Source organism: Aythya ferina (assembly GCF_964211825.1).
Source record: "Aythya ferina genome assembly, chromosome: 1".
In the NCBI taxonomy this organism is placed as follows: Eukaryota; Metazoa; Chordata; class Aves; order Anseriformes; family Anatidae; genus Aythya; species Aythya ferina.
The window spans coordinates 14246369-14267675 of NC_140296.1; the positions used below are offsets into that span (position 1 = coordinate 14246369).

The 21307-nt window shown below is 37.5% G+C and overlaps 1 protein-coding gene across 3 annotated transcripts in view; it reads left to right on the forward strand.

The window, feature by feature from the left end:
• The window catches only part of ARHGAP42 (Rho GTPase activating protein 42), a 175750-nt gene that overhangs the window by 111769 nt on the left and 42674 nt on the right, over positions 1-21307 (forward strand). For all 3 annotated transcript variants that reach the window (XM_084491466.1, XM_084491465.1, XM_084491467.1), the window contains 4 exons: positions 2979-3080; positions 7384-7494; positions 16950-17054; positions 20423-20552. In XM_084491466.1, coding sequence (XP_084347592.1) covers positions 2979-3080; positions 7384-7494; positions 16950-17054; positions 20423-20552 — 448 coding nt within the window. The remainder of the gene's footprint in view (positions 1-2978; positions 3081-7383; positions 7495-16949; positions 17055-20422; positions 20553-21307) is intronic.

A 21307-nucleotide genomic window follows, 5' to 3' on the forward strand; every position in this document is an offset into this window, starting at 1 on the left:
AGTCTGATGGCATTTGAAGCAAAAGGAACTCAGTTACCTGTTGAGGCCAGTGTTTTTTAGGCATTTCCCAGAAGCAGGTCTGAGATCTGCACAATGCCAGAGGCACTATCCTGCTGCCACTGCAGCCTTATTCCCAGAAGTATCACCTAGTAAAGAGACATACGCAGTCAAAACTGCCAAGTGATCTATATTCTCAGTCTACTTCAGTTTATTCTCCTTACTTTCTCTCCTTTCCGCTTGTCTTTGAAGTGAGAAATTTTCATGTGTTAAAATCCAGTGAAAAAGAAAGAAGCTAGCAACATTGTGCTTTGAAACACTGCACTTGGGCTCAAAGTTATCCTAATATCAAGGAAAGCCCCAAATTGTTATCTTTCTCTTTAAATTAGCTGATATAAAAAACTATGCATATAAAGTTTTCGTGGATCACTGGTACCGTGGGGTAATGTGTTTTGGGAAGTGACTGACAATGTGGGTGGAAGACCAAGAGAGCCTTCATATTCTGCTGATGGTGCTGTGAAGATCATCGTGAAGCTTCATGTGTGGTGCAAGATGCCTCACAACCACAACTAATTTATCTATCTATCTATATATATAATATATATATATATTGCATTGTTCTTGGATGGTTGTATCTGGTTAGATGTAATCATTTAGTTTCTGTGTTTTCTTTTTACATGTGAAGAGTATAGCTGACGTGATCTGTAACTCAATGGGGTTCAGGCATGTTTGGGCTAGGTGATTGTCAGTCTTATACAAGTAATCCTGCAGGAGCTTTGCCTTGCCTTGTCTCATTCCTTAGTTCATGTCTTCAGTATCCTACAACACTGTCCTTAGGTGTTCACTTTTCAGTGATATGGAAACATTTTTTTAGAAGTATTCTCTTTTCATTTTTTATTGTGTAAGTTGACTGTGGCCTTGACTCAGCGATTCCCTCAAGATGGTGACTTTGCCACCTGTGTCACTTGGATTTCAAGTAATGTAATTCCCCTCTTTTTCATCCAACACCTTAGTAATGTCATCTCAGAAGGTAACAGTAGGCAACTAGCTGCACCTTTTATTGAAAAGATACACATCTGTGGTCCGTAACCATCTGAACTTGATTTCTGTTTGTGAATGGAGGAGGTGTTGATGTACTCACCTTGCTCTTGCTTGATTGTAAGGATCTGGAACTTGAATATTCCCTGAGAAAACTGTGGCCATGGAACTGATCTGTAATTTTGGTCCCACAAAAGTTGATTTCATGGCTAACTGGTCATTTAGTGAGTCCTACCTTCTGTCTTCTCTCTTTCTTTTCTGAATGCTTTTGGGAGAGATTTGGAAGGATAATTCATATGCCTTCATTTTCCTTGTGCTGCAAAATTTACACCTTTTTTCCCCCCCTCCTATCTGCATAGCTTCGATTAAATATAGGTTGGCATTGGGGATTTTATTGTATTTCTTTTTAATTAATACTTTGTTGAGTGAGGTGCTGTCTTTTCTCAGGTGTCTTTTGAAAATATTTCTATTGTGAAATAAGAACACTAAATTGTGCATATTCCCCATGCTAATTTCATTTATTTATTTATTTATTTATTTATTTAGCCGGATAGGAATTACCTGTTTCATAATTTAATATAATTACCATTGATAACTTTAGTCACTGGAGCTAGTCAGTCAGAGGATTGTTGTTATAGTTAGTTAAGAGGTTTTAATTAATGGCATTAAGTTCTTTCTTGTATATCTTATTTCTCTGGCTGACCAGGCTTTCCCATGAAATGACAAAGAAAAATGGTCATCCTAAAATGCAGGCTAGTTGTTTGCTTAGTTCATAACAAATTCTAAGAAGAAAGGGGTCAGGAAAAGAATCACTACAGCTCTGATTATGACCTGATGTTACTATTATGTCCAGTAATTAGTTTTTCCACCATTAATAGCTTTTGCACATGTGTGAGTAGGACAGGTCATGTTGACCTTTCTTTGTTTCCTCAACATATTCAACTTGTTAACATTAGAAAGAATCATTAGGTCTTACTTAACATTATAAATGTCACTGGCAGAGAGTTGCTTTCAATTTGAGCAATGCCTCAAATATACATTTTTAATAATGAAAAAAATATTTTTAATATTAATAGTCATGTGAGACGTTTGCTTTAATCCCTTCTCCCTTTTCCTGAAATTTGGCCCATCTCAGAAGATGGAAAAGCTAAGAAAGATGTCTTATTCTTAAACTTCTGTGAATATCAGATCTTAATTTTTAAAGTATATGTTGTAAATTAGGTTACAGAAAATAAAGTATTTTAAATGTACTTGTAACGGTAGCTTTCTTTTATATTAACATTCATTAAAGTAGTCTCATGGTGAAAATGTGAGGATCGTCTGCACATGGTGAAAAACTTAAGAGGAGTGGGGAAGGAAAATGGCAAGATAATTCTTTTAAATGAGACAAGCTTAGATATTCAGACACATCAAAAATTATTGGAAACAGACTTTTGGACCAATTTTCTTTTGCAACCACATATGTGCTTTTACATCATCCACATATTTTAAGAGTGTGGGTGGAAAACAAGGATATATTGGTCTTAAATACAGATGAGAGGCCTCTATCATCATCAAATATGTTATACTCACCACCGCTTCCACAATGTTTATATTCAGGAAAACAGTATGAGACAGCTACATATATATGTAAAGCCTGGGAAAGATTATTTTATGCTAAATACCTGCTTGGGAAGATACTGCCTAGCACCTATATTTACATATGGGAAGCTACACAAGTCTGTTTTATAAGTTTATTATTTATGGGAAAAGTCCTACTTAATTTACTAATTTACTAATCAGTCCTCCTGAGGTCTTCATGCTCAATGCAGAAATGAACCCTAGAAACATCTGAACCAACAAAATGGTTTTATAACCAAGCATATTTTGGCACCTTTTTTAAGTTAGCTGTAATGTTTAGTCAAATGCAATGTTGGCAAAAACGGCAATGTTTTGTTTTTCAGGATGGGAAGAAGAAGTTTGACAAGGAAAGTGAGAAATATTATTCCATCTTAGAGAAGCACTTAAATTTATCAGCAAAGAAGAAAGAATCTCATTTGCAAGATGTAAGCACTTAACACAGTATTACCTGGTTTCCAGTTTGCACAGAGATCATGATAACAGACGTGTTGTACTTTGTTTATGTGAAATATGATAATTTCTTGTACTTACTCTTGCTGTGAATATAAATTCCTGAGTGGGATTAATACAGTCCTAATAACAGTTAAATCTTTTAACAAGGCCGTATTCTACATGTCCAACTCTGTATACCTGATGTGACCAAACCAACGTTTATTTATTACAACAACATGAAAGAATTATATTACTAAAATAAAAACATGACTTTTATAAGATATATCTGAACTATTTGAAAGACAAATAATTAATTGTTTGTTGTTTTTTTTTGTTGTTGTTGTTGTTATTCAGTTTATTGCTCAATGAAATTATGCTTCTGTTTCACATAAATTTTAATTTGAGAGACTGAACTGAGATTATTTTAATACTTTTTGCAGTTCTTTTTCTTCTTTTTCACCTTATTCTGAGATTGCAGCATCATGCTGCAATTGTACCCACAACTTTGGCTTTAAAGAGTTTGTATGCCTAATTCTTATCGTAAAAAAAAAAAGAAAAAAATGAAGACTTCCAGTTTAAAAGGAGGGTTCCAGGGTTTTTCAGTATGCTGGTAGAAGTAATTATGATTCATCTTTGAGACAAATTACAGTATAAGCATAAATTTGATCTCAATGGCACTGTTTTTTCCAGAAGTCGTTAAAATTATTTTGAAGTGGTTACTGTTATCACGGTGACTCTTAAATCATGAGGATTATTTTGCCAATGGAGTTTTCACAGAATATGTGACCATTGGTCACAAATTGTAGATTTTTTTTTCATGTTTACCAGTAACTCTGTGATTTGAATCAAAAGAGGCTTAGTGATTTAAAATTTGCAATAACGTTTATAATCCTGAATTACCATAGCTGTGTATGTAATAATCAGTTTAAATAGGACATTAATTATATAGGATGGGTTAATTGTTCCACTCATATATCAAAGTTTTGTATATATAGATTTCACTTTTCCTAAATATCCTGTGTATTGATGAAGAAACAGTTCTGTTGGAGGCTAAGCAGCAGCTGAGAAAAAAATAATTTAATTTTTTACCAGAATGTGGAAAATTGAACTTAAGCAATGATTTACTCTAGAATATAAATAAATAAAATATTTTACTCTTGAGACATGAGAATAATTGCAGCCTAAAAACAGAAACTAAAGTGAAAAGTAATGACTGTGAATCTAATAAACTGTGGTAGAATAACAATGGATTTGGCTCAAGTATATAAACTAATGGAAAATCGGAGTAAATTTTTCCACTGTGTCCTTAAGTGACATTTCTGGATTTAAAATTTCATACTGAGTCTGAGTTTTTTTTTGTTTTTCTGGATACCCCACTTGTAAAGCACATAGCACATACCTTATCATTTTTATCTTCTCCATTTTTATGCAGATAAAAGTGTGCTGAATCACCAACATAGACCTACATATGTCGGTCTACCTAGTACACAACACTATAGCAAATCAGTACCAAAAATGATGACCAGGGAGACTTTTGGGCTGCGTTTGTATTGTAAAGAAAAGGATGCCAAGCACCGATTCGTGGCCCAAATTTTAAGTGATAGCTGAAGTGACACCCAGAGCAATCACACCAAAAATAATGCTTTGTTTTTTTTTTTTTTTAGCCCACTGTTTGTTTTAATTGCTCAGGTTTCTTGGTACTTCATCATATTTTGTGGGTTGAAGAGTATTGGGAGGGGCAAGTTTTCCTTCTGTCTTAAGCTGTTTTACATATCTCACTTGGGTGCAATTGAGAGCGCCTTAATTAAGCATCTAAAGTTTGATGGTCTGAACATACTCTGTAGAGAGTGGTTGGCATATGTTCATGTAATTGAAATGTGGTGGATATTTTAAGAGCCTGCAAGACTACTGACACAGCTTACATAGATCAGTAGAGGTTTTTCCCACTAGCATCAAAAAGCAACTTCATAATACTGTCTTTTCACTGCCTGCAGAAATTCATAACAGAGCAGACACTGAATGATGTGGAAAAGTTAGTAAATTCTTGATATTATTTCTCTGAAATCCGTTCCAGAATTAGGCATAAATATAGACCAAAGGTTTCACTCTCCAAGCTTATATGAAGTTCTAGTATACACTTTACTGATATCCTACATCAAAGAAATTATCACTCACTATAACTAGATATCATACAAGTAGAAACTCAAAATTGCATCCATCAAATCCTTTTATTTTTTTTACATGCAGATTGAAGTCATAAAAATATGTGAAAATCCTTTCAGCTTTTGAAACTTTAAAATAACTTTCAAAGTGTTTCTTACAAATCTAAATCCTCAGTATTCACGCAAATTTATCTGCTTCTACAGAAGACATATCCTGGAAATTGTGATTTAGTCCCTGTACACTAGTGCTGATTATGGCCTTAATTTAGGAACCCATCCATACTTGCAATAGCACTAAGCTATCATAAGTATCGTTACAACTACAATCTGCTTAAATGCTGTTCAGAATAGAGATGGATTTAATTAGGTCTTTAAATATTTCCTGAGTTGAAGCCTGAAAGACCTCATTGCTAATGCCAAATTATACTATTTATTTAAAATTAAATGTGAAAGCTAAGGTCTCTCTCAAGTGCTTATTGACTGCACTTGTGTGAGTGTGAATTGTATCTCAAAGTGGTGGCACCTGGTTCTGTTCAGCTATGTAGCATTGCCTTGGATATTTTTTGTGAAATAAAGCTATTAACAGAGTACGGAAGACAGTACCTGAATGGACTATATGAATGGTATGTGGTAGAATTCATTTGGTGGAAAAGCCCTTGATTCTTGGAATTTTGAGTGTTTGTTTTCTGTTTCATAATATTAGGTTTTGTACTTGATTTCCTGATTTACCTTTTTGTAAGCATGGGAGGGGAATGCTAGTACTGAATCACTTGAAAGATATTGTTTTGAAACCTGTGCTTTGAAGTGGTGCTAGAGCATAGTGCTAGGGAAGTGGATTGATATTGTTAAGGGCTCTGTGCATCCAAATCATGATAGTAGCATGTTCTTAACTAAAGAAGCAATGTTAATTATGTATGATGCTATTGATGACCAAGTCCTGCCTAAAGGAAAACAATGATTTTCTGCATTTGTATAGTTACAAGTACTAAACCTCTTTTTGATATGTTTGCTGTTCTAATATTGTTTTAATATCTGCTCTCAAGGGAGACATCTAGCTCTTCCATTTTTCCCATATTTGTTATTCTTAATGCCAAAAATGAAACAGGGAATTTACAGAAATACATGACTATGCATCAAAAAAAAAAAAAAAAAGAGCTGAACTGGTTTCACTTGTATGGTTGAAACTTGATAAAAACTCTTTTTGACCCAAGACCAAAAGCTGACAAATAAAGCCCAAAAGGGATTTGCTTGAGAAGATGATTTGTTACTGTAAAGGGAGAATTAAAATGGAATCTGCATCTCTTCTGTAAGGATTATCCTTGTATTATATTGCTTGTCTGTTATGTCCCTCTCTCATGCCTTGTTTAAATTGAGTATAGAAGTCTTTTACTCTTTATCAGCTGATAAGAGTTAATTCCTTAGCTTTGTAGGCGAAAGTCTCTGCTTTGGTCCTGCATCTTCATGCTGGATGGTATTATTGAGGCATTTATTACAAATATTGCCCTGTAGTTATGGCACTGGAAAATTAAAATGTGAAACATAACTGATATATGAGGATAAGGACTTAGACATGTTTGTATTCCCAGAGCATAAGATCCATACTATGAAAAAATGTTGCAAGATTTTGCTGTTAAAGACACTCTCTTTTAGAAGGAAAACAATTTCTTGAGAAGGTATTTGAAACTGAGAAATATGTATGGTTTTGGTGCATGTGATAAACATTTCAATAATTTCAATAGAAATATTAATCTTTTGGCCCTCCCTGATTTCTGTCTTGATCTCTTCTTTTTCTAAACATTCCATGTGCTACAGACGAAGTTCCCCGTGCCACCTTTCTTTGTTTCCTTTGTTTCCTTTCAGCCTCTCCTCAAAAGGAAAATGTAAAAGCGCAAAAAGGAAAACAAAACAAACAAACAAAAAACACTGGGGAAGAGTCATGAGGCAAAAATGTATACTGTTGACTTCTTCAGCTTACATTTAGATATTTAAAGTAGGTATTCTATTTTTTCAGGGAAAAAATGAGCACCATAAAGATTGTAAAGTAATCTTATGAAAGATCTGTTTAATTATGGCAATATCCGTTTTTAAAGCAATCATGAGTAAACTAACGTCTATATTTTGTTTTGCCTTTTAGGCAGATACACAGATTGACAGAGAACATCAGAACTTCTACGAAGCATCTTTAGAATATGTTTTTAAAATTCAGGAAGTACAAGAGAAAAAGAAATTTGAATTTGTTGAACCTGTAAGTTTTATATTTTGTTCTTGCCAAATTTAGAATGCATTTATTTAAAGCTGGACGTTTAATACAAAATATCTATTTTTTGTCTCTTTTTAAAATTGTGATTACAGTTCATTTGTGTATAGAGAAGCATTAGGATCTAGGCTTAGGCATTTTCCATGGTTATTAAAGGTCTATGTAAGAATATCATATTTACTACGAAGTGAAATGTCAAATGACTTGGAGTGCGCCTAACATTTTAATGGGGCAATATGTAATGTTTTGTCTGTGCAACACTTACTGGGTATTTCCTAATGTCATGGTTTCATGGCTGAAATTTTGAGCTAGTTCTTGGATTCATATATTCCGTATAGGCAGCATGTATGTTTGTTTTTCCAAATTATACATGAAATAATGTGAAAATTCAGTTCTGTAGGATGGGTATATTTCTCTTTTGCTGGTGAAGTCATTTGTCTTTAGTTTACCATCCATAAAAAAGAAAGCATACCTTGACATGCCAAAAAGAGGAAGATTAAGTTATACGCTAAAGTCCATATTTAGATATGGGATTTCACATCTGGGATTTCCTTTTGGACTGTACCACACCCCCAAGATACCTGCCAGGTTGATCAGAACCAGAAGCAGCTTCAGTACGATGTGCTAGCATATTTCTATGGCATATTATTAGTATTAATACTGTTCATGTCATGGAGGACTAGCTTGCCATTTGCCTTATTTATTAGCACCTGTAGGCCTTGACAGAGAACTTCTAGTGTCATCTGTCCCTTCCTGTTAAGCATTCTGAGCAGAGCAGAACATCGTTTGTGAAAAAGGAACATGACAAGCATAACTTTTTCTGTCTCCACACCATCTTCTAGCTCCCCTGTAACTAACCAAAGCTGCACTCTTGACTGAAACAGGTTGAATTACATCTCTAACACCCAGTGTCACCAAGTAGAGCTTCTCAGATGCCTTCCTCCTATGAGATGAGAATGTATTGTATAGTGAATGTTTGACATTGATGCAAACTAATGAACCTGAATTCAGCAAGCAGTACTTACAGAAATCCTATCTTTATGGCATGCAGCTGCCAAATCTTAGAGACTAAAACTTTGCTTAGATTCCTAAATAAGAACATTTTTCTACCTGTCACAGATTAATCCAGACTGTCTCTCTCTGTCTCCTTCTGTAAAACTCTCACATCCTGGAAAAATCTAGCAATCTTGACCTAGCTCTGACCCTTGTATAGGAGACTTTATGCTCCTTTAAAGTCGTAGAAACTTGCTGTATTGAGAAGACATGGCACATCAGGAAATATTGTTGTGCAATTCTGTGTAGTAAAAATAGGGCATCTTTCATCCTATGTGCTAGACAGAGAGGAAGAAATAAATTTAATTCTGTATATTATAGCTGGAGATACGGAGTTTTATTCTTTTGACCAAGAGCTGTCCCCACAATATGTCAGCCACCACAGCAGCAGCTATCAGTTACCAAAATGAAGGAGAGATTTATTAGTGCATCAGTGCTGATACTGAGCAGACAAGCAGGGGAGGTTGCTGGTTGACTCTGTGTTGTGGACCTGGGTATTTTTGTCACCAGATGTATGCATCCAGTAGGTAAAATTTACTTAGAGTAGATCAGTTGCCATCCTGTGTTTGATCAATAGGCTGTTTAGTCCAGTGTGCTGTTTGTTATACACAGGCCGTTACTTGATGTCCCAGAGGAAGGTACAGGAAAAACTGTGGTGACTGAGTACTGATAGCCCTTGTGGGAAGTATCTTCTGGCTCTAGTGTATATTAATTATAATCAAACTGAATATAAATAGAGCTTAAGTTCTAACATCAGTTATAAAACTCTGAATTTCCAAAATTCCTACTTTTTTTGTTCCTAGTCTGTTTCATACAAAGTTTTGGAATAAAAAACATTTACTAAAACCCACAAGGCAAAGTATGCCAAGTGAAATATAGTGCACATCAGTAATACTATGGGATGAAGGAAAAAAAAAAGTCTTCAAAATCGACTTTGTAAAAATGCCTGGTGATGTATGAAGTATGAGCATGTGCACCTAAATGCAAGCAGATAAAGACAGAGCCTAACGCTTTAAAATCTGCCATCAAAAGAATTACCATATTACTCATTTTCCTCTGGGTGCTCTAAAGATGTTCAGATGTTAGAAGAAACCAGGTTGTGTGTATATAACAGGCATTCCTCCTCATGAGCTCAGCTGGTTGTGGGGCATTCTGATGCAGGTGCTGCTTAGGTCTGATTTGTCAGCGCAGTGTCATGTCTCAATATAATTCTCAGTCTGACATACTACTAGTAGACTCTTTGAAGGTTTGAAGGGAGTCTTAACAACATAAAAAATGGCATTAGTGTGGTAAAAGAGGAAAGTATAATGCCCATGTGGAATAGGGGCAAGTTTGTCATATGAGAATAGAATTTGAAATTATCTGCTGGAGCTTCTTCCAGCATCTTCAGTTTGTCTGTGCCCAAAGATAAGGATCCCCTGGGAAATAGACGGGGAGAGGTAGCCCAGCAAAAGTTGCCAGGTGCACAGGACAATAGATTTCGGTGAGTGGAAAATGTTTCTTCCCGGAGGGCAGCAGGGAAGGACTGTGAGGCACAAGATGTTAGTAATTCGTACTCTGCATAGAGAATAGTGGCATTTAGTGTAGGCTTCTGCAGCTGGTCGTCAGGCTCTGGATTTCTCTGCTCTTCTGTGCCTCTTGGAGTGCTGATGTGCCTGAAGATGCTGCTGATGTCCATGAGAGTATGAGTAACAGGTGGCCGCCTCTTTGTGACCCTCCTAGGTTTTGAGTTCTTTTCAAAGAAAATAATAATTAATAATAATAATTAATAATAATAATTAATAATAATAATTAATAATAATAATTAATAATAATAATTAATAATAATAATTAATAATAATAATTCATACAGGTCTTGAATTTAAACTTTTTCTTATGCAAAAACAAATTACTGTTAAAATTTACCTTGCAGTTAAAAAAAAACAAACAAACAAACAAAAGAAATGGCAATAATCTCTGCTCCTGGCCTTGCCTGTGTGGGCCCAGAGAAGGTCATCAGAAACAGTGAAGCTTTCTGAGGATGTTGTGCTTGAAAGGGAAATAAAACCTCCTACCCAGAGCTCCACTCTGCCCCTCAGTGATGCCAGGGCCTTCCTGGCCTGCAGCAATTAGGGCACAGAGTTCATACTCAGTGAGCTGAAATGTGACGGGTGGTCCGTTAACCGTCACAGAAGCCCAGGAGTGTTTATTTAAAGGGGGAAAAAAAAAAACAAACACAAAAAACTGCCACTAATTGCATGCAGTTCATCGGACTTCACTTTTTAGTCCAAAGAGACGATGGATGTTAAACGCAATCTCTCCTTTCTTGGATTTTCTACGTTATTAACTGCATTTACTTCAATCTGATGGAGAAGTACCTTCTGGTGCTATTTACTTATAAATAAAATGAAACTGAGGAGACAGGGACTTTTTGGCTGATGTGCTGCAGGCCAAAGGTTAAATTCCTTTCCTATCCGAAACCTAAGCACAGTCTCCTTCCTGTGAGAATGAAATGACCAGGCAGTCTTGAGGTCACCAGCTCTACATAAAAATAAATAAAGTCTCAAGAAGTAGCTGGATTTTGTTTCAGGTTCTGTGTTGAAATCCTCACAGCCCTTGGATAGTGAGTAGCGTTGTGTTACTGAGCTCAGTCCTTGCTTGTTGACGTGACCGATTAGGTTCTCAGAACGAGGTAACTAAAAGGTACATGCTGCTTGTCAAACTGATGATATGAACATTACATGTGATGTTTGGTGAAATCAGTCAGCTCTTAATATGTGAAGATTACCTTGAAATATATTGGTGAGGAAAAAAAAAAAAAAAAAAGAAGAAGAAGGGCTGTTTTTCTTTTCCAGTCTTTAAAATAAATCCCTTTAAAATTATGAGCCTAGACTTAGCAACAGTGCCTCCTATAACATCAGCAGGAAGAAAACGTCACTGTGAGTACAAGCCTGGGACAAAAGTCCTTGGCTTTTAGATCTCCTCCATGCAATGCTATGGCTATGCCTGTGGTGATGGAAATGGTTAGGAAAATACCCCACAGCATAGGCACTAGGTGCTTTCTGTCCCCCTGTTCTTCCACCACTAGTGGAACATAAGTAGGAGCAAATACAATCCTCAGTATCAGTTGTTTCAACAGAACTTGAATAAACTGGAGTAGGACTTGCATAAAACAAGCACGTTTTTACTTTTCTTTTATTATTCCTCTTTTTCGAAGTGCTCAGAGAGTATTTGACCAGGAGATTCTCAAGGCCAGACCCTCTGCAATGCACAACTGCCAGAATAGCTGAACAGGACTTTCACTAAAATACATTATGATTTTTCTGTGGTGGTGTTGTTTTTGTTGTTGTTTTTTCCTCTGGTTGTTTTGTTTTGTTTTTTCTTTTTCTTTCTAATAAATTCATCTTTGCTGCCATCTAGTGCTAAATCTTTTCTTTCCCAGTATTTTCCCATGCACTCAGTAAAAGCTGTTTGTAGAATGGAAGCTGGTTTTCTTTCAGTATTCAAGATGAAATTTAAACAGTTTGTAGTTATGTTCTTCAGAAATGCATTTTAAAATGATCTTTAAAATTCAGGTATCAGCTGACATGCTGCATCTTTCTACCACTAGCTCTTTTACTGAAATTTTAGTGTGCCTAAACAGCCTGCTCTGGCTGCAGTTTTGGTGGGGGCTCACAGTACTCCTGCAGTTCTGGTAAAAGGGATGGTTAGCACTGAACTCATAATTACACATCAAGTTAATCCCCTTCATTTTTTACTGAAACAAGTTTGAGTAAGCACAGGAATAATCATGCAGCTGTATCTGAAGGGGCTGTGATTGGGTACATGATGACTAACTGGATCTGGACTATGAGCAGGGGCTTTGCACAGCTGGAGTCAGAGCAGAGTTTTAATTATAATTTATTATTTGTTTTAGACTTTATTCATAAAAAATGAAAATAGTTTTTCTTTTTAAAGAGTTAGAATTACATTATAAACCTTAAAGTTATAGAACTTCTTATAACAGTTTACATAATAGGAGCTTTTTAAGATAAATTGTCATATTTGGACCTTCCTCGGAACGACTTGAATAACAAGTAAGGGACTTTCAGGACCAGTCATTAGCTGAGATAATGCTTTCTGCTGGGCAGATGGTCATTTAAATTTGAGATGATTTATCCAAGATGTGGAGCTTTCTGCTGGGTTGCCTATGTTGTTTCTTTGGTAGTGGGTTGTGGTTCAGGACCTCACACCCATTGTAGAGGACCATTGGCTTTTATGCCCAAGGATTTTCTCAGTTCTTCAGGCTCTGTGATGCCATAGTTTTATCTCATCCTACAGTATCAGTAAAAAACAAGGGGGAAGTCCTTCACCCATTCATGCCTTCACACTTTTATTTATGCAGTACTGATGGTCTGTAAACCAAAAGCTGTTTTAACTTTCTAATGCAGCAGAAGAACTGGCTTTCTGAGTCAGAGGTACACTCACTGTAGGGCTCAGTGACCAGGGATGGAAGGGATGTGAGGGGCACATGATGAAGCCGAGTGGGAAAAGAGAGAAGGGAATGGAATGGGAGAGTAAGATTTTGGTCCAGTAGCAGCAAATCATCATTTTAGCTCCTCTGCCCAGTGACCTATGTCCTTCATCTCTCATCCATCAAGCTGCTGCAGTTTCCATGTTAAAGTGTGTTAAATGTCTTGCTGTGCTGGGGAATTGATGGGGCTCTGAAATTGCAAAACATTATTTTAGCTATTCTATTGAAATACAAATGTTTCATTAGTGTTAATCTCAGTGAGGAAACAACGCGGAGGGCTACTGAACAAGGGTCATGGAGTGATGTGATAGGGAGGAATCACAAAATCAGTGATGTTATGTGATATCAACGACCTTGAGAGGGGTCACAACCAGCACTTGCAGGTTAGTAAGGAAATGCCTACAAGGCAGCATTATGGAGAAATCCACCAAACATCTTCTGGGAACACAACATGCCAGGTACCTCTCTTAAGTGCCTGTACACTAACACAGTGTGAGAAATAACAATAAGTTAGAGAGCTGTGTGCACTTGCAGGGCTATGATCTTATTGGCATCATGGAGACATGGTGGGATGGCTCCCATGGCTAGAGTGTTAGAATGGAAGGACACAGACTCTTTAAGAAGGACAGGCTGGGGAGATGAGGAGGGGGCATCTCCCTCTATGTCAATGAGCACCTCGAGTGCCTGCAGCTCTGCCTGGGGATGGATGATGACCTGACTGAGAGTTTATGGTAAGGATTAAAGAGAAGACAGGGCTAGGTGACGTTATAGCGGGAGTCTGCTACAGGCCACCTGACCAGGAAGAACAAGCTGGTAAGGCCCCCTGCAGACATACAGGAACAACCTCACATTCACAAGCCCTGGTCCTCATGGAGGACTTCAACCATGCTGACATCTGCTGGAGGGAAAAGCAGGGCATAAGCAATCCAAGACATTCATGGAATGTGTTGTTGCTAACTTCCTTCTCCAAGTGACAAGGGAAGCCAACAAAGAGAGGTGCTATGCTGGATCTCGTTCTTACCATCGAGAAAGAGATGGTGGGAAATGTGGAGATCAAAGACAGCCTTGGCTGCAGTGTCTGTGAAACGCTGAAATTCTAGATCCTTAGGGTAGTAAAGAGGGCACACGGCAAGCTCACAATCCTGGACATCAGGAGAGCAGGCTCTGTCCTTTTCAAGGATCTGCTTGGCAGAACACCATGGGACAAAGTCTTGGAGGGAAGAGGGATCTAAGAAAGCTGGTTAATATTCAAGGATCACCTTCTTTGAGCTCAGGAGCAATGCATCCCAACAAGAAGGAAGTCAGGCAAAAATGCCAGGTCTGCGTGGATGGCCAAACTCAAATGCAAGAAGAAAGTCTTCAGAGGGTGGAAGCCAGGACAGGTAACCTGGGTGGAATACAGAGATGTTGTCCAAGCAGCCAGGGAAGTAGTTAGGAAAGCTATAGCACAGATAGAATTGATTCTGGACAAGGACACCAAGGACAACAAGAAGGCCTTCTACAAGTACCTCAGTGACGAAAGGAAGACTAGGGAAAATGTGGGCCCTCTACTGAAGGAACACAGGAAACTTGGTTACCTGGGTCAGTGAAAAGGCTAAGGTACTGAATGCCTTTGCTTCAGTCTTTACCAGCAAGACTGGCCTTCAGGCATCCCAGGTTCCAGAAGCCAGGCTGAATGGCTGGAGCAAACACGATTCATCTTTGGTGGAAGAGGATCAGGTGAGGGAACACTTGAGCAAACTGGACATTCACAAGTCCACGGGCCCTGATAGGATGCACATACTAGAGCTGAGGAAGCTGACAGATGTGATTGTGAGGACACTTTCTATAATCTTTTCTCAGTCATGGCAAGTAGAAGAAGTGACCAAAAGAATGGAGGAAAGTAAATGTCACTCCTATCTTCATGGAATCATAGATAATCATAGAATCATTAGGGTTGGAAAAGACTTTCAAGATCATCTGGTCCAACCGTTGTGGATATTGTCTTCCTGGGCTTCAGGAAGGCCTTTGACAATGTCCCGCTTGGTAGACACCAAGTTAAGTTAGCAGTGTGCCCTTTCTGCTAAGGCTAATGGCATTTTTGGCTGAATTAGGCAAAGTATCACCAGCAGGTTAAGAGAGCTGATCCTCCCCCTCTGCAGTGCCCAGTGCCAGGACATGAGGTTATGGGCACAAACTAGAACACAGGAGGTTCCTTCTGAACATCAGGAAGCACTTCTTTACTGTGCAGGTGACGGAGCACTGGCACAGGTTGCCGAGAGAGGCTATGGGGTCTCGTTGGAGATCTTTAAAAGCTGCCTGGACACGGTCCTGGGCAGCTCTTGGTGTCCCTGCTTGAGGGGGTTGGACCAGATGGACCCAGAGGTCCCTTCCTACCTCAACAGTTCTGTGATTCTGTCAATAGAAAAGAGGGAGGCAGAACAACTTAATTACGTTTCTGCAAGTAAGGATGAGTGTAAATTTAAAGAAAATACAAACTTTGTAAAAGACTCATTTTTTAAGCTTTTACATTTACAATAATTTATGGCACTGGTAACTCAAAGAAAAGTGCATTAAATACGAACGATGGGATTTTTGTTGCCTGAGTCTAGGCTACTTCAGTAGTTGGTAGAGAGAGGCAAATGTGTCTGTTGGATCTTTCATCCTATCCTGAGAAAGAAGTCTGAGGAAGGAATCAGTAGTATGCTTTATATATATATATACCTGTGGTTTTTTACTGGTTTAAGAGACAGCCTAGACTATCTGTTACTTAGCTGAGATGATTAGCTTTGCAATGGCTGTAATATAATCAGATAAATCTATCCTGTTTATTAAAGCTTTTGTTACTGTACATCAAAGTTAATAGCTCATTTTTTTAATTTTTTTTCTTTACTTGGATGTATGTAAGCTAAATTTATATATAAAGGGAAACATTCCATAATAAAAAATTAAATGCTTGTTATTTAATAGTAGGTAAGACAACTTTATGCAAAGTATATTTCTTTTAAATTTAGAACAGAATAAGTAAGTTAGAATTATTAACTTACAGTTCTATAAACTTAAAGTTAAGTTTTAAAAGTTTGAAACTTTAAAAAAATATATTAAAACTTTAAAAAAAAAGTTTTAAACTTTTAAAACTTAATAGATGGTAGGAATGCATTCACTCAACCACTAAAATAAGCCTTCTGAAAGTATAGTTGCACTTTTTACTCCTTAAGCATTATTTTAGAACAAACTTCAAAAAGAATTTTCAGCTGGATAGTACAGACTTCAGCTGTTCTGTTGGAGTCAGTTGCAGACATACCAGATAGAATTCACATTTTGGTCAGAGCAGGAAGAAATAGTCTGGACTTCTTGTGTTGTATTAAGCTGTCCAAAACTTATCTTCAAAGTCTCATTTGTGAAAAATAGGTCATAGCCCATTCAATTACTATGAAGAAAATGAAAAAATATTTCTAAGAGTAATAGAAGAAAAAAACCTTGAACTCTGAAACTATGAGCTTGGAAAATTCACACCATCAGCTGAAATATTGGACAAAATGACTGGGATTGTGAATTAAATTATTATAGAAATGACAACCGCATGAGGCAAAAGCCTTTTTAACAACTCTCTTTCTTAAGGTCTGACCACTGTTTTCTTGCTCAGCAAACCATTGCTATTGCAAGTAATGAAAGCTCAGAGTGTTCTAGGAGCTAAAACATGGGATGTTTTTGCTGAAGGTTTGCCATCTTTTGCTCCAGAAAACAACTGATAATCAGCTGTCCTAAGTTTTTGCTTTCTAATTTAAACTAATTTTTCACTATCATTGGCAGTACCTATATCTTATTTGTAAGTTAGTGTATGTCCTGTTATCACTGTGTTATTTAGCATAAAGAGCATGTTAAAAATCTGTAATGCTATTCAATTTTACCTTTTCAGCTCTTGGCTTTTCTTCAAGGATTATTTACATTTTACCATGAAGGATATGAACTGGCTCAGGAGTTTGCACCATACAAGCAGCAGCTGCAGTTCAATTTGCAGAATGTAAGGATAGTTTGTATTTACATCATTTTATTTACTAAATTAATTTCAGGATACTAAAGTAGCCTGATATAGCACTTTTTTTTTTTTTACTGTAAATATGATGATGTTTTAATGAGCTGAAATCAAATTAATATATGATATAATTGATTAATATATGATATAATTGATTTTTTGCTAAGGTTAATGTAGTGAAGATGCTGGTCATCAATGAACTCTGGAAAATTCAATCTTCATGTAGTTAATTTGTGATTTGCAGGTCAAAATTTTGGGTGTGAAAACCAGAAAAGCAGAACAGTCAAGTTTCAATTTAAAAAATTAAATAAATAAAAAACATAAGATTAGTTCATATAGGTTTAAATGTGTACATTTGCTTGAGAGTGGGGCCTGACTTTTGGACTAAATATCCCAGAAATGCTTCAGCTGGTACAGAATGATGCTGTTTGTTTCTTGAAGATTGCGGATTGCCATGAAAAGCTTGTCCTACTGTCCAGTAGCTTCCCACTGTGCATAAAGAAAGCTCAGGAAGCCGTGCTCTCACTATGCTCTGGATTTACGTTGTTTTCCTTGGAGGAAGACCTTCCTCCATGGCGAGCAGCTCTTGTGAGCATGAAGTTCCACTGAAAGAAAAGATCTGCTGTAGAGTGCTCACGATTGAACAGGTGAATCTTTTACTGGAGATTGGTCTGAATTTAGGAGTAAGATTAATCATGCCCAAAAATTCTGTAGCTTTTAGGAATAACAAAAAAAAAAACACTCATACTTTCATACTTTTTCATGCATCATAACTACTTCATACAGCCGTATAATTATGTGGCTATGTACATTTTTCATGAAAAGTATCTTCAAAGTAAAGATGAAATGAAAATAAGTGTGAAGAGATGTCATTAGATGACTCCAAGTGCTATTTTTTTGGGAGTGGCTCCATTTCTTTTCCATTTCAGTCTTTCAAGAAAACATATCTAACAGTTCTGTGTAGCTGCTCTGGAGTCAGAGAAGCTACAAAGTTGAGAACATCTGACATCAGCTTCTGTGGATAGCACCTTAGCTTTTGTGCTTAGAAAGTAGGAAACAGGTCTGGCAGTGCATGCACACCTCAATGTGTCCAGATCATCTGCTGGCCCCTGTGGGTTACTGGAAGATAAAACAATGACGTTTTCCCTCTAGCATCTTGCTGTTGCAGAGGTATATTGCAGAGGTATGTTTGCTTAGCGTTGGAAGACAGTACTGCCTTAGTACACTGTTAATGTAAATCTGTATTCTCTATTCCAGGTTTCACTGCAGTTCTCTGTAGTCCTTTCCCTTTTACAGCTGTTGTTGGCATGTAGGTGTAGATCCCATTTAAACTGCTTCTTGAGGAAATCAGACAAAACCTCCTAGTTGATTGACCTTTTCCTCTGCGATCAAAATGTAAATGGTCTCTGACTGTAGAGTCTCTCAGCCTCTTCTCCTTTCAAACTAAATTATGTATTTGCTACATTTCTTTCACTGCTGAGACTCTATGATAAAGGCACAAGGGGTCAGTGTTGTTGCACAGCTCAGTTTCAGTGAAAAATGTGCTTCAGTTCAGAGACTGATTTATTTTAATGTGACAAGTCCTGATAGGAGCATTAGTCCACAGCACAGACCATAACTGGCATCGTAAGTCCATATGTCAGTATGTTCTATGCAGTAGAAATGAAATTATTAAAGGATTTTTTTTTCAATTTCAATGTTAATTAAGAAATAGGTAAACAGATTATCTTGTTAAATAGTATTTAAGTACAACTTCAATGTGTAAATAGGCTGCAGAGGTAGTGGGAAATGTAAAGTTGAGCAGTAGGAGCAACCTATTATAATATTTTTAAAATATATTTATACATGAGACAAACATATGTATATAAAAACTGACCTACAGTATATTGCTTACCAATATTACACAGAAGTTTGGATTCTGGCTCCAGATCTAGGTCCACACCTGCATTTTGTCAGATGGGCTATCTATTGACTTGTCACTCAGCATCACCCAACCTCATAATGATGAGCTCTTTTTTTTGGAGGGAGAGACAAAAACACTGAGGAGAGTATTCAGGGAAAATTGTGTTCAGGCTGGCTATTGTAGCTGTCAGAGGTACCCCTCTCCATTGCACTGGGTGTTATGGTCTTGCAGAATTGTTGAATTCTGCTTCTGTTCATAAAATCTTCCTATGGATTAGAGTAGCAGCAGTAAAAACAGAAGGAGGAGCAGAGGAGTGGCAGACCCTGCCCAGCTATTAACATGTCTACTGTGTCTTCGTACAACCTGATGTCATCTTCACTGTGGCATCTGTGACACAGAATGTCCCACAAAATGAGGGGAAGTATTCACCAGTATATAAAATCCAAACAATATCTTCCTGATTAGTTGGGAGTAGATTCCATAAGACAACTTTGCAAAATGATTTTGCAAAAGCATCACAAAGATTTATTCTGTTGCCTGTAGTAACAAAGTGTTCAACATCTCCTATATCAGTAGCAATCTATCAAATCTCTGGCACTTCATAATAATTCTCCTCTCCTACACCATGTTAGGTGTGTAGAGGGAAATCCTGGCCCCAGTGAATTCAACAGGAAAAAAATGTTAATTTACATGCACACTAGTAAATATGAATTACCCACTTTTGTACTTGCTCAGCCAGCTGCCTGGTAACATGCACAATATTTAGGGAATAGACAGTGTTTCCAGGCTTGTGGCACACTTGTGCCACTTGTGACTTGTTTTTTACCTAACATAATTATATTAATCTTAATTGAGGTTTACACAGTTCTGTCAAAAATTGTTAATGACAGTGCTCTGACTACCCTGAGTGTCAGCAGCCATGGTATTACTGCAGGTGTGGATACACGGTCTTCTGAAGCGTACTGCTTCCATGTGTGAGGCTGCAAATGTCTAGAGGCATTAGCCTTGCATTAAGCCAAACCAGTACTTTGTTCTGAACTGTACTTTTAGTGGTTCAGTGAAGCTTGGGGTTACGCTATCAGCACCTTCTAGTTTAGCCTGCCTTTTGTCTCGAGTACACACAGAAAAAGAATGCATCTCTCTGCAAAATACTGCGTAAGTAAACATGAAGAGACAAAATGGCATCCTTTCTGTGGTTAGCTACCTGCAGACTTATGTGCTTAAACTGAGTTCTTCGTTGCTGTGTTTTTCCCAGGCTTCTCGAGCAACAAATAATATTATTCTTGCACCCATTTTCCTTTTATGTCTACCGTAAACACTTCTGTTGTTCTCCATTTGAAGCAATCTCACTCCTTGTCATTATGAGTAATTAGTTCTTCATTTAATCATTGTTTTTGTGCTTGCATGAAATTATGTGGATTGATTTTTTTGTTTGTTTTTTTTGGGGTGTTAGACCCGGAATAACTTTGAAAGCACAAGGCAGGAAGTGGAGAGACTCATGCAAAGAATGAAGTCCGCCAACCAGGATTACAGACCACCAAGTCAATGGACAATGGAGGGCTATCTCTACGTGCAGGAAAAACGTGAGTAAAGCAGATGTACCATTTAATTTGATTTGAAAGACACAGCAATGCTGAGGAAGGCACAACGAGGATGAGATAATGATTTAGTTAGGATAAAGCAACAGCTCTGTGTTTGAATGTCTGCAGACCTCTCCTATTTTTGCTTCCCGAAAGAAAGGTTCAAAGAAAAAGAAGTGTTTGACACTTCAAAAAGCACTCAGAGTAGCTAAGGCTACTGACCCACCTGTAAGCATCTCGTCTCCTGCTTCCTGGGTCTTTGTGGGTAGGTCTCTGCTTGGGTAGGTAACCCCAAGTTACTGGCAGTAACTTGGCAGTAAATTTGTCAAAGTCCCCTTGCGCACAGCTCTGTCTGGCTGCCTTTCTCCTTACTGCAGAACTACAAGCACTTAGGTCTCTGCTGTAGCTCCACCCTGCCAAACCCTTCTGTCTCTTCAGCTTTCTCTGCCTGCACAAGCTCTATAGTTCACAGAATCACAGAATCACAGAATTTCTAGGTTGGAAGAGACCTCAAGAACATTGAGTCCAACCTCTGACCTAACTCTAACAGTCCCCACTAAACCATATCCCTAAGCTCTACATCTAAACATCTTTTAAAGACTTCCAGGGATGGTGACTCCACCACTTCTCTGGGCAGCCCATTCCAATGTCTAACAACCCTTTCGGTAAAGAAGTTCTTCCTAACATCTAACCTAAAACTCCCCTGGCTCAACTTAAGCCCATTCCCCCTCGTCCTGTCACCAGGCACGTGGGAGAAC